The sequence below is a fragment of the Prunus avium genome, chromosome 8 (assembly GCF_965620075.1).
Source record: "Prunus avium chromosome 8, drPruAviu1.hap1.1, whole genome shotgun sequence".
In the NCBI taxonomy this organism is placed as follows: domain Eukaryota; kingdom Viridiplantae; phylum Streptophyta; class Magnoliopsida; order Rosales; family Rosaceae; genus Prunus; species Prunus avium.
In genome coordinates, this window is record NC_142291.1 from 22759026 (window position 1) to 22772561 (window position 13536).

At 37.0% G+C, this 13536-nt stretch overlaps 2 protein-coding genes across 4 annotated transcripts; both read right to left on the reverse strand.

Moving 5' to 3' along the window:
- Window positions 1-783: 783 nt before the first annotated feature.
- Window positions 784-4456, reverse strand: LOC110767494 (metacaspase-1-like). Of its 2 annotated transcripts, none has more exons than XM_021971043.2 (5): window positions 3743-4456; window positions 2850-3180; window positions 2342-2453; window positions 1866-2051; window positions 784-1052 (listed from the first exon to the last, which is right to left on the reverse strand). In XM_021971043.2, the coding sequence occupies exons 1-5, from the start codon at window positions 4188-4190 to the stop codon at window positions 993-995; spliced, it is 1137 nt and encodes a 378-aa protein (XP_021826735.1). In that variant the 5' UTR covers window positions 4191-4456; the 3' UTR covers window positions 784-992. The 2 variants fall into 2 exon arrangements, with proteins under 2 accessions (XP_021826735.1, XP_021826738.1); XM_021971046.2 differs by having other exon boundaries at window positions 2850-3183; window positions 3743-4446.
- Window positions 4457-7605: 3149 nt separating this feature from the next.
- On the reverse strand, window positions 7606-12664 carry LOC110767495 (uncharacterized). Of its 2 annotated transcripts, none has more exons than XM_088245689.1 (4): window positions 11665-12664; window positions 10719-10857; window positions 9491-10633; window positions 7606-8143 (listed from the first exon to the last, which is right to left on the reverse strand). In XM_088245689.1, the coding sequence occupies exons 1-4, from the start codon at window positions 12489-12491 to the stop codon at window positions 7784-7786; spliced, it is 2469 nt and encodes an 822-aa protein (XP_088101815.1). In that variant the 5' UTR covers window positions 12492-12664; the 3' UTR covers window positions 7606-7783. The 2 variants fall into 2 exon arrangements, with proteins under 2 accessions (XP_088101815.1, XP_088101814.1); XM_088245688.1 differs by having other exon boundaries at window positions 9491-10636.
- Window positions 12665-13536: the final 872 nt, after the last annotated feature.

Sequence of the window (13536 nt, forward strand, 5' to 3'; positions counted from 1 at the left end):
TGTCTAAGAATCATTAGAACAAATCGCAGGTGATCCACAATTAAGCAGAACAAGTGCTGAAGTGCAGTTCTAGACTAGAAATCATCAATCCAGCCACTTACAATCCAATCTAGACGAAAGAAATCCCAGTTATGCCCATCCAACAAGCCTCTCAATGGCTAAAATAGATTAAAGCTCTGCCAATCTCAACATTGGTATCGATATCCAATTGAACCTCATTAGTTGAAGGTGCTGACGTTTGAATCCAGCACAAATACATCCAATCCAACCTGAGTCACATGCAACAATCCGAGCAGAAATCGAAACCCAATGTTCTGTTGTCCTTTTAGACGTGGCAGTTCCCTTTTGTTTTAAATTGTGTAATAAACAATTCTCTTTAAAACAGTTTGATTTATTTTTAATATTCATTTTGGCCAGAACTACTAGTTTTTACAATGAGAAATTGTGAAGTCCACCAATCTATTTTTCATAAGTCTGTTAGGGTCTTGATTGCTAACAGTGGCACGTTCGCACACCAAAGAAAGTTGACTTGTTGACCACCAATGATTTTCAAGCCAATGGGGAATTTTACCCTACCATCACAGGAACTAAATCTAAACCGGTGAACAGTTACATACTTCTAATCTTGGGCATTGGATTGCATTCATTAAATGTTTTGATAGTCTCTTAGATGTAATCCAATGGCCAAAATTAGACATATGTAACCAATTCTTAACTTAAATACTTATTGGAGAATATCCCCACATACTACAATGAATTTGAAGCATAAAACCAGAATCGATATTTTAAGTACAAAAGCAAAAGCAAATAGTCTTGGATCAATTTGGTTCCCTCGTACTTACACGATTGTACAGCCATTATCAATTTGTAACTGACTGTACATGAGATTATTTCCACCTTAGTCAAACTATGTAATTTATATAGAAAACATATTAAGAAACAATTGATGCGTTTGCAAATTAGTTAACAGTGGTTACAATGATAGATCTTCATTACAAGATAAATTTCGTGTCGTAAACCTCAAACTTTGTAGAAGATGACAGCAAAGGTTCCTGCATACATTAGGCACAATGTAAACGTCTCTGTAGAGTTAAAGAAATAACGAGACAATGTAAACGTCTCGGGTATGAAAATTAAGAAACGCTACTCAGATGAGTTTGTACCATTGGAAGAGATGAATAAACCCCAATCTAACCATTTTTCACTCTTGGCTCAGAATACAGGTTTAGAATTTAGGGTTTAGGGTCAAGGACTCAATATGGGTTGAGTGTCTATAAGTGAATCGGGTGGGTCGAGTTTTGACCTATTGATGATCATGAGATTAATGCAGTAATCAAAACTTGTCCAACAAATTAAGGAAGGTAAATTTAGATTTGACGTGAACCGAACCAATGTTACCTTGACACATACCCATAATCAATTGAGATTTCAGTCGTCTAGCGATTTTATCATTTTAGTCTCCGTTGTTTTGATTTTGTCAATTTTATCTATAAAGTTTTAAATCTCAGGAATTTAAGGACAAATTTAAAATTCTGTCAAAATCATTCTAGTTCCGTTACAAATTTTGTCAAATCTCGTGCTCAAAACATAATAGAAAGAAATTTGATAGAATTTGTAACATGTCCTTAAATTGCTAGGATTTATGGACCAAAATGATAAAAAGCGGCAAATTACATGAACTAAATGTAACTTTTTGCCTAATTTTTATGTTAATGTGTTGTAATTAATAACTACTTTATGTCTTTAATTTTTCTTTTATACAAGTAATATCAGGGAAGACGAATTAAATTCACATTTGGTACATACGGATATGGAAGAAAAGATAAAGATTTTGTTTATCATGGATCATGGGAACAAAATCAAACCTGTATGGTTTTGTGTCGAAATACTTTCCTTATGATTCTTGACTTGATCCATCTTTCGCTGTTAATATTTTCAATTTCACTGGCCATGGTGTCAAGCAAAGCCCCATATGTTATTTGAGGGTTTCTCTTAACAGTTTCAGTGAGAATGTATGTCATAGCACCATTCATTACCTTTTTAGTAAAAACCTGCATTTACGATTAAAACATAAAATAATTAACAAGAAGTTGCTTCATGATAAATAAAAAACACACAATTATTAGCAATGAGTAATGATCAAATATTCGAAAATATAAAGTGTGACGGGACGGTAAGACCACGTAGCATGCTAATTTAGCAATTTTAAACAGCTATAAAATTTCCCAATTTTATCAAATCATACTAGAATAATTATTATTTTATTTTTTTTCATATTGCCACATACAGAGTTGCACGTATATTAATACTTGAAACAAATGGTTGAAGCAAAATCCCTTACAGTAGTATCTGCTGCCATTTTATCATCTTCGCAAGCACTGATTGAAATCGCCAGCCCACCACTTGTACTTTTTCTAACACCAGATGGAGGATTGTTATTAATCCAAATCCTCCTGCAAATTAAATTCAACTAATAAAAAACTATCCTAATTATTTAGGATCAACTACATAAATTCCCCCGCGAATTTTGGGGTTGATTTCAAATTGGTATCCAAACTTTGAAGACCGTACAAATGCGTGCCTAAACCCTATTATCAATTCATTCTATATATAGACCCTAAATGCTAACTCCTTATACCAATTATATATAATTTGAGGGGGTGTAACACCTAAATTATTCTAAATTAATCTAATCTACGTGGAGGGAGATTTAAACTTGAGTGCAAAGAGGTGGGCTCACTGCCCTAGCCAACTCGCCTAACCCACATATGCACACACGCGTATATCATATTCGTAAGTATACCTACGCAAATGAATGTACATTAACCAGTATATCGTATAGTACTCACTGTTTTCGGTTATACACGTGTTCAAGATCGAGAATTGTTCCACTGTGACAAGCATCAACAATAGCATGGAGTTTGACACCCGCCTTGAGTGGCCAAACAATGGTTTTGTTGATATCATTGTCAAGGATCATGCCCTCTTTCATGAAATCAACGGGGCAAATAGTCTCATCAAACCCATCAATCTCATCGCCCTGGAAATCAGGCTGCCGTAAGCCATGCCCTGAGAAGTAGAATACCAAGGAGTCTCCCCACTTGCAGCCCTCCACAAGCCATTTCAAAGAATTTTCAATGTTTTTCTTCGTCGGTATCAAATCTTGGGCATACGGATCATCTTCTGCATTCATTTTGATAATTTAATTGCACCGAAAACACCATATATATATAATTATGTTCTTTCGTCAATCTTATATTGTTAGACTGTAAATTCGAACCATACAGTAGAAATCAACTTAATCAATTGTTTAGTTTCATATATGGTATGAAAATATAAGCATGTTATTACAAAGACACAGTCTGACAATAGAAGATCAACTATACTAGAATTCATCACATATATATGCTATGCATATGGAGAGTTACAATGGGAGAGGAAAAGTAGGGAGCAAGAGATATAGAGTGAAAGAATAAATAAAGTATGTTTTAATTACAATGTTGCCATTGACTTCTAAACTTATCAATAAGTTCTCCTTCATTTCTCCTTTAATCCTCCCACACATTTTTCCCCTACTTTTGATTTTTTTTAATTATATAATTTCTTGGAATCATGTCTTCTCAAGCTCAATTCAATAACAATTTGTTTTCTTTTCCCATTTTCTTTTCCATTAATTAAGTAGAACCACTTATATAATAAATAAAGATGGATAAAATAGTTAACTTGGGGCCTAATTAATTACCTGAAAGTATGCGTATGCATTCGGCAGGATAACCAAAGATGTTAGTCAACAAGTTTTTCATGTTACTCACATCATTAGCAGTGCCCTTGAGCTTGTATCTATGTTGATGACTGTATGTCACCCCGCAAAGAAGTGCACGCTTGTTCGATCCTCCACATGCTGCAGCCGGGGTGGCTGGGATCTCGACAGAGGGCCACGACGTCAACTTCCCTAGAAAAGATGTCTTAAAACTGGCCGTGACCACTGATGATGAATTAACATCCGGACTGTTTGATGAAGCCTTGCCATGAAAAAGCCTACTTACTTTTTTCCTCAGGCCATGCTCACCTCCTTTGTCCTTGTGATCTGCACCTCCACCGCAAGCAATTATATGGCCACGGATGCAGCTTTCTTGTGTGTCTTGGTGATCATAGCAATCGCTGCATGTGATTGGTGTTGTGGTTTCCATATCTGATCACTGATATATGCCTAATATGTTGAAGGCTACAACGCCAATTAATAATGAGGCTTTAAGCAAAATATATAAACAAGCTTAACCCTAGCTAGGGACGGCCCCAGTTTGGGCACAACTATAGCTTGGTGGAAAAGGCTTCATATCATATCTGGGATTCTTAGTTATTGTGAACAAGCAATCACAACCGTGGAGACGTTTTGGGTGGCTGTGTTGAGCATCTTAATTTTACCTTATTCCGGGCCTTATGTAAAATGTGTATGTATTGCTACAACATTGACTTTTCTAGGTACAATTAAAAATTAATATATCATAGGCAGTCGGCTAATTAATCTACTTTTTGTTTAATACAAGCGACAGTGAAAAAGAAAGAATCGAACACAAAATCTCGACTGCAGGAAGCGCCGCATTTATCATGGTTCATAATGTCAATGTCAAGGATGCATGTCCACCTCCCATTGATCTGAAAATATATATGTGGATCCAAATTTCTATATTCTTACATGAGGGTGTACTCACTTTTCTAGCTTGGAAATTAATACGTGAATTGATGAATTTAACAGTTGAAAATCGTTTAGTTTTCAACAAAATCCATAGAATAATTAGGGTTAGTATCTGTCCAATCAAACAGCATGCATGGGGTCACCTTTCTTTATTCTGTCATGTTATAAAGAAAGAAGAACTAGATGCCCTATCTTTTTTCTTTATTCTGATTTTACCGTCTTGAAAACAAAGGCCAAAAATATTAAACATTTTAAAGGGCAAAGGGCCACACAGGGGATTCGGTTTCTTCACACTACGTTCAGGGCGAAATGCCAATCTTCATATAAAAAGCACGCACTGAACATATTCGCCCAAAGGTTTTCTTGTTTGTTTAAACTTTTCAGTACAAAGATCACACCACTTGATTGAAAATATTGTTTTGATTACTTTGTTCTCCTGTGAGGCCAAGAATTTGGACCAATAATTAAGTGGGTTACTGCTTTGCTTAAATGAGAAGATTATACAGTCCCGCTCTATTGAGAGATTTCTCAAATAATTTTATTTGAGTAACACCCTTTAGAGTCTCCTATAAACTTTTTTTCAACGATCCAAACCATCTATTTTTAAAGTCTACATTCATAGATCATCCTTGCAAAAAATTAAACAAATCAAAAAATGTTTCGACATCCAATTGTTAGGGGCGGCCCTGGCATGGTGCAAGTGGCACCACCGCACAAGGCCCCTGATTTTGTAGGGCCCCCAAAAAAATTATACTTTATATTATATATATTAATATTATAAAATAGGTATATATACTTAAGTGTGCAACACATTGCCACAAAATTGCATTTGGTGAAGTTGGTTTCTAGTGCATATTCCTTGGTACAAAGCCCAAATTCAAGTCTCAATGATGCCATTGTATTTATATTTTTATTCTTTTTTCATTATAACAACAAAGATCCAACTAAACTAACAGTATATATCACACGCATACGCTTTCTCCTAAAAACGAAAAAAAAACTTTCTTCCACTCAAAACAAAACCAAAAAAAAAATTCATACCAAACATACTAATATTTAACTTTATCAAATGAAAACATTAAAAAAATTTATGAATTTGATTTGTGATTGTTGTTATATGCTCTCCAATTTAAATTTCGTACAGAGCCCTCAAAATCTCAAGACCGGTCCTGCATTGTGTCCTACAAAATCAATGAACACGGTGCTTCAAGAAAATTACTAAAATTTCAATAACTCAATTGAGTGGTCAAATGATATCGGATTCAAGTGATCTTTTGTAGAGATGAACTTTGAATGAATATCTACAAAATAAAGATTTAGATTAGTGAAATACAATATGGAGTGGGCCTTATAAGGGTGTCCCTCAAATAAGCTTATTTGAGGGATCCCTCAACTCAAGCTCTTTGTATATATATAGATTTTCTCCTATACGAACGTCCGGACGTTATTACCATGAAAACACCATGTATTTTTTACTACCCCTCCTTATTTTTCTCCATGTTTACAATGGCGTCCGCACGGTGTGAACTTGCGGATATATATATATACAAATCAGAAACCGTTTCGACATCCAATTGTATCTTACAAAATCAATGAACACGGTGTTTCAAGAAAGTACTAAAATTTCAATAACCCAAAGTGGTCAAATGATATCGGATTCAAGTGATTTTTTTGTAGAGATGATCTTTGAATGATTATCTAAAAAATAGACGGTTTGGATTAGCGAAATACAATGCGGAGTGAGCCCTACAAGGGTGTTCCTTAAATGGAGTGGTTGGTGTGTTGCATAGTTTTAGCAATTGGATTTCACTCAAAACTCACCGAATGACTCCTCCCACCACAATATGATGTTGCCCAAGTTTTGGGCTCAATCCGAAATCAATAGGTTTAATATAATGTCAACACAGTTCTTCAAGAAATAGTTTTTGCAATTGGATGTCGAAATAGTTTCCGATTTGTCTAATTTTTTGCAAGGATGATTTATGAATGCAGACTTAAAAAATAGATAGTTTGTATCGTTGAAAAAAAAATTCATAGGGAACCCTAAAGGGTGTCCCTCAAATAAAATTATATGAGGGATCCCTCAATATAAGGGGACTGTATATATATATAGCTTCAGTTGAGGGATCCCTCGAATAAGCTTATTTGAGGGACACCCTTGTAGGGCTCACTCCGTATTGTATTTCACTCATTCAAACTGTCTATTTTGTAGATACTCATTTAAAGATCATCTCTACAAAAAATCACTTGAATCCGATATCATTTGACCACTCAATTGAATTATTGAAATTTTAGTATTTTCTTGAAGCACCATGTTCATTGATTTTGTAGAACACAATTGGATATTGAAACGGTTTCCGATTTGTCTAATTTTTTGTAAAGATGATCTGTGAATGTAGACTTAAAAAATAGATGGTTTCGATCGTTGAAATTTTGTTTTTTTGTAGAAGACCCTAAAGGGTGTCCCTATTTGAGGAATCCCTCAATAAAAGGGGACTATGTATAAATTGTGTATTTTCAAAGTGTCCACTAAAAGATCATCTTTGCAATTAATCAATTAAATCGGAAACCACGAAAACATTTTCTTCTTATCAAAAAATTATAGGAACACAATTGGCTGAAATTATCACTGTCCTAATATGTATGATGTTTTACAAAGATTATTCTTTAGCGGAGACTAAAAAAATATAAATGGTTCATACCATCGAATTACAATATCCATTTGGCCCAACACACTATGATCCCCTTGTGTTGAGAGTCGAGGTATCACATTGTTCGGGCCACTTCGCAATGTGGCTAGAGGTACGAATTATCCAAATTTGAGATCCACATTTACATAGGAAGACTTCATGAGGCCAATGCACACTAGAAAAAATAGCCGCTTCAACACCAGCCAAACCAGAAAGGGGTTAAGTAAAAGATGATTTGATACTTATGGTTGAGAAATAAAAAAGGACTGGGTAACGTTCTAAAATAGCAAGGTTACATGCGCAAATAAAATTAACGGGCGTCCATGATAATAATCACAATGGAATGATAGGACGCCACTGTTTAGAGTGGATTCGAATTCACAGGCATATCGTTATCCTATACATTGAGTGGCCCAGAGATCTTTGCCTTGCAGGCTGGACACATGAAACCGACGGAATCTGCTTGTATTTCGGAATCAACAGCCTCATGGTTGAACTCTACTCCACACCATACGCATGTAAGCTGATGGCTTGCAGCCATGCTTAGCATGACTTCTTGTTCAAACTGGACAGAGGAGCCAAATGCCCTTTCCATCTCTGCATTATTTGTCAAATCCATCGGTACCTCCTGCATTGTAATAGATTCTTGCCCACCTGCAAAACCATACTTCAGAGGTTCTATTTCATCCAGCCTCAGCTCCTCAAAACCTGTTTCATGGTTATGTCTCTGGCCAGCAGTGCTAACATGCTGCTCCCCCTGTCAATCAAAACCATGAACAAAATCAAATTTCAAAAGTAAATATCACAGAATATAGGAATATAGGCATGTCAAAGAAGAGTCCCTGCCAACAAACTAAGGGCCCGTTTAGTAACCATTTCAATTTTAGTTTTTAGTTTTCATTTTTTATGCTAGAGTATAGGGGAAAATGAGAGTGAGAATGAGTGAGGATAAGATTGAGAGAGAGGATGAGAGGGGAGGATGGGAGGGATGAATAACAAAAGTGAAAACAAAACTTAAAAGTGAAAACAATTTCAAATATATTTCAGTTTTTTGTTTTAGTTTTCACTTTTGCTACTCCTCCCTCCCATTATTCCCTCTCATCTTCCCAATCAATCCCATCTTCACTCTCATTCTCACTTCCATTCTCCCTCTTTTTCCTCTAATACTCTAGCACAAAAAATGTAAACTAAAAACTAAATTTGAAATGGTTATCAAACAGGCCCTAACATATCACTATTTTAGCGCGCATGATAATTGATTTACAGTTAAAACATACAATTAGTTAGGGGTCTACTCTGATCTTATATTTGAACCATGTAACCAAACCCGGCACATCAAATTCCGATCAACAACTTGGAGGTATGGCTGAGTGGCTTTTTTTTCAGGCATCATCTCTTCAAACTCTCAAAATCAGAATCTCTTTAGTTTATCATCATGATCAACACTTTGTTCATCTATGTACTTCACTGCATTTAGATGACTAAAGAGTTTCTGATTTGGCTAAAACCTATTGCAACGCTAGTCCTTGAAACTGAAAACTAAATGACTTGGATCATGAGACCATCTGACAGGTCCCACATTATGGTCCTTTTCTTAAAATAATGACATCTCCATTAGAGAATTATTATTATAAGTGTCTGTGTGTCTGTGTGTTGAGCATATTGCATCCATTTCCTTTTTTCTACCATTCATATTAATGCAATACTAGAAGTAACAGTAATCAATCAAATATTTTGATAGGCCAAACAGACAACATTAAATTAAAAACCATACGAAAGCCACTAGACTAAATAGTCTCACAGCCAACATGCTCACAACTTAGAAACAAATACAAGCAAAAAAGAAAAAAAAAGAAAAAAAAAAGCATACCAACAGAATGATGACTCAACTCCTATAAAATTATACTCATATAATTGCTACATTTTGGATAGATCAGCATGATCTTGGAATCCAGGAAAGAGAACATGAAATATTCTTCAAATATAAATTCTTTAGCAAATTTTTAAGTTTTAATTTTGAAGAAAAAGTTTTAAACACAACTAAGGTGTATTCAATGTATTGGGAAACCACAAAAAGACAAAATATGGCAGCAATGCTTGATACCTTATCCGATATTGCATTAGATGTGGGAAAACAGACCAATGGTTGCACCAGAGACATTGAGGAGTCAGAAATCCCACTTTGGATTTCATTTTCTTCATTAGCTTGGCGTACAGGCTCTATCAAAGTATCATTAGCTGGTCCATGATCATTGCTGCTACCAAACTCAACTGCAGGTTCACTATTTTTTTTATTACTGAGTTCAACGGCATTGGGATGCTCTAATGTACTTGTGAAATTCAAATTTTCATTGCCTACAACTTCAGAAATAATTTTTTCATTTGAAGAAGCATGTATCAGGCACTGAGAAGCTCCATCCTGGTTGGTACCAGACTTCTCTAACTCATCAGATGTGAAGCCCAAACCATCTTTCTCCAAAGAACTTTCAGATGGTTTGCCATTTTTCTCTTTAGAAGTTGTATTCATACCAGAATCCATCTTAACATCTACAACTTCCATAGGATCGTCAGCTTCCTCCATACTTCCATCAGTTATTGTATGCTCACTATCATGTTGATCTGAAGCAGTCCTATCAATCATGCTACCATCCAGGTCCGGTTCACTGAGGGGGGAGTCTATGTTCATTTCTTGATGAGAATTGGCAGCAGGACCACATTTTGATTCATTATTAGGTCCAGCAGTTGAGGTTTCTAGGATAGAGTTTTGGGCAATTTCAATTAAAGCATCCATCTTAGAAATCCTTGAAGGAAAACCTTCCCCGCTTGGAGATTCTATTCTCTTTTGAACAGTCGTTGGACCTGGGGATTCTTCCACCCTCCTCACGTAATTACGAACATGGATCCCTACATGACCATTGTAGCGACGCCTTTCCAGAAATACCTTATGGCAGAACTGGCATTCATATTTCCCATCTTTAATTATCACACCATCACCAACAGTAGAACCAAGTCTATACCTCCTTGTAGTCCTCTGGTGAAAGGACAACAGATGCTGCAAATATGAATCCTTTTCACCAAAAGTCATACTGCATTTGTGACATTCAAAAAGGTCACGTATCTGAACCTCTGCAAGATTCTCCATTCCCGATAAGCTAACTTCCTTCTCACGCTCATTAGTTATAGAAGACACGACTAGAGCAGAGCTGGAATTCACATATTGCCTTCGGCCTCCATCCTTGTCAGAATGCTGCTGTACCCCAAACAAAGCTTATTAAAGAAGATTTATAAACCAAGGTACAATAGACCAAACAACTGCACAAATATATACTTACGTTTTCAGTAGTCATTATGCACTCTTCCTGAAGGTTCTCACCCCCACGACCATCTGGCTGTCGCACATTATTGAAACCAAAGACGGAGTGGAGAAATGAAGAAACTTCCTTGCAGGACAGAAATTGTTGTCCAGTTGGGCTGGAAAGTATCAAGTAACTTGTAACTATGAGAGAGAGAGAGCGAGAGAGAGAGAGAGCTCAAAAATACAGGACATGAAGTAGAAGAAATGCTGAAAAGCAAATATAAATAACCACCCGTTAACTAGTTATGCATGTTCTTCAGATACTACCCACATTTCTGCTTTCTCTAGTACTGCCACATCTCCTTTGAATGGATTGTCATGCTACATAGTTATACTAAATTATTGGTAAATCAATATCCATCAAATTAAAAAAAAATTAGCCTTTAGCAAACTATTCAGAATTAAAGCTTCGTTGTACATCTTTCAATGTCATTGTCAAGTTCTACAACCAACCAAGAAAATGCAGATGCTAGCTCGAAGTAACCATATCCCAAACATATCGCAGAAACTCTCTTTGTAGCCCCAAGAATTCTTTAGTAAGTGGCAGTGATAATGGGTACATAATTCTAATTTGATCCTCATTACTTGAGGATGATCTGCTAAGATAACCTATGTAACCAAAGAAGAGAAGCATTCTCAAGTGACAATGAGACAAAAAAAATAAGCATACCAACTATAAGCTCTAAACCCAAGAGCTCCTACAAGCAAATGCATACAAAATTCTAACATTCAACACTCACAAGAAATTTTCAAACAAATAGAGCATAAAAAAATAGTCATAGCAAAGTCAATGCTTATGCTAACCAAAAGAATATATATGTGTTTTCAAACAAGAACTATGTAGACCTCAATGGTTGCAAAGCCATGGACATTTTTGCATACTCTAGTATAAGTGACTGAAGAAGAAATAAAGCAAGTAAAACCTTATGAATCGGCGGCAGTATATCCAAGCACGTCCTTCCTTCCTCTTAAGCCCCAACAAGAGCTTCCAACCGACCGGCAACGCATCCCCGAACTCATTTGCATCGACAATCTTTCTCTTCTTCCTCCTACTTCCCCACTGCCCACCCAATTCCCTCATAAACCCCAACAACTGCTCCTCAGTCTCCAAACCCACAGTCCTCCTCCTCAACTCCTCCCCAAAAGGGTCTTCCACATTCGCCAAACCCGAAACGTCCACCGCAGCGCCGTTCTTGTTCACCATCTCCATACCCACATAGCCCTCACCCTCCATGCTCAAGACTTTCACTTTCGGCTTCCTCCCCCGCTTCCTTTTCTTCACCCCCTCGTCCTCTCTCCCCTCAAAACCCACAATTCCGCTCCTCAACTCGTGATTCGGGCCCAGCAGCATGGGAAACGACGCCATATGGGCGGCCTCGAAGTCGATTTGGTCGAATTTGGGGTCCTGGGAAATGAAGTTCTTGAGGTGGGCGATGATGGCGTGGTTCTCGTTGCGCTCGGGGTCGTCGGGCGGGACAGGGGAGAGCTTGGGGGTGGCGTGGAGGCCGGCGACGCGGCGACGGTGGCCGGTGGAGGCATCGGACTGCGAGCGGCGAGGGCGGGAATAGGTCTGGCGGCGGGAGCCAGCGCTCTCATTGAAGACAGATCGGTCGATTTTGGGGACGACGAGGTCTTGGGCCCCGAAGAGGTTGAAGGCAGAGGAGGAGGAGGAGCAGAGGGAGAGGGCGTGGAGCTCGGATTGAGAGAGTGTGGTGATGTCTATGTGGGTTAAGGAGTCTACCGTCGCCATTTTTGCGGTGGTTGCTGGTGGGAAGTTGGGAGTGTCTGCAGTGAGAGAGAGAGACGGAGAGTGAGGAAAATGGTAGGGAGTGAGAGAGTGGGTTAGTGTGGAGAGGATCTATTCGTAAAAACCCTTCACTCAGCAAACCCCTTTCCTCAAAGAGAACATCTCACAGGGGAGAAATTTTCGTATGCTCCGGACTAGTACCGTTCGATACACATAAGATGTGTAGAAATATTATCCAATACACAAAAATTACTCCTTCAATGAAGGTAAAAAGGTATAAATTTGTTGGTTCACTACGTAAAAACATCATATTTTTGGGTGGTTTCAAATTGATATCCGAAGAACCAAGGTGGTTGGTGTGAGTGGTTCGGCACTCTCATTCCTTAAGAAGGTGCCACCCATAATTGGAGTCCATCCAGGACCACCTCATGGTTTAGACCAAAAAAAAAAATTGATATCCGAAGACTTTACAAACTCATATACTAAAAACATACACGTAAGTATATTAAGGTAGTCAGGCTGTTAATATGTGTTTTAAATGATAACTGATGAAGTGGTAAATGTAGACTCCACTTTTATGTGCTCCACGTGGACTGAAAAATTATTAAATAATTTATTAATTTAATATAACATTCTCGCTCATTTAAGGTTCTAAAAATGAAATAATGATGTACAAGTTTATGAAAAACACACACGTAAGTATTTAGTGGGGGTGTATTCAATTGAGATTTTAAAAGACTATTTAGAGATAAAAAAAAGTCTAATGGATTTAAACAATGTAATGACTTATAAGATTTTATTTATGGATTTTTTATAATCAAGACTTTTTACTTATGTATTTTAAAAGATTTATATCAAGATATATAAGATTTGAAAGGACCACATGGATTTAACGGATTAAGAGTTTAAAAGAAACAATGGCTTAGAATATACCACATCAGCTAAATAAGTTTTGGTTTTATTTTTTGAAACTAACAATGCTAACTACAATTCTGCTAGTAACCCTTAGCCCCTCTTGAACTTCTTGAAGAATCACCAAAAGATGGAT

Coding starts and splice junctions, on each gene's coding strand:
- LOC110767494 (XM_021971046.2), bottom strand. CDS start 4,190: ATGGAAACCACAACACCAATCACATGCAGCGATTGCTATGATCACCAA. Junction 2,454..2,849: donor CACGTGTATAACCGAAAACA/GTGAGTACTATA, acceptor TTTAATTTGCAG/GAGGATTTGGATTAATAACA. Junction 2,052..2,341: donor AAATGGCAGCAGATACTACT/GTAAGGGATTTT, acceptor TCGTAAATGCAG/GTTTTTACTAAAAAGGTAAT.
- LOC110767495 (XM_088245688.1), bottom strand. CDS start 12,491: ATGGCGACGGTAGACTCCTTAACCCACATAGACATCACCACACTCTCT. Junction 10,858..11,664: donor TACTGCCGCCGATTCATAAG/GTTTTACTTGCT, acceptor GATACTTTCCAG/CCCAACTGGACAACAATTTC. Junction 10,637..10,718: donor GCATAATGACTACTGAAAAC/GTAAGTATATAT, acceptor TTTGGGGTACAG/CAGCATTCTGACAAGGATGG.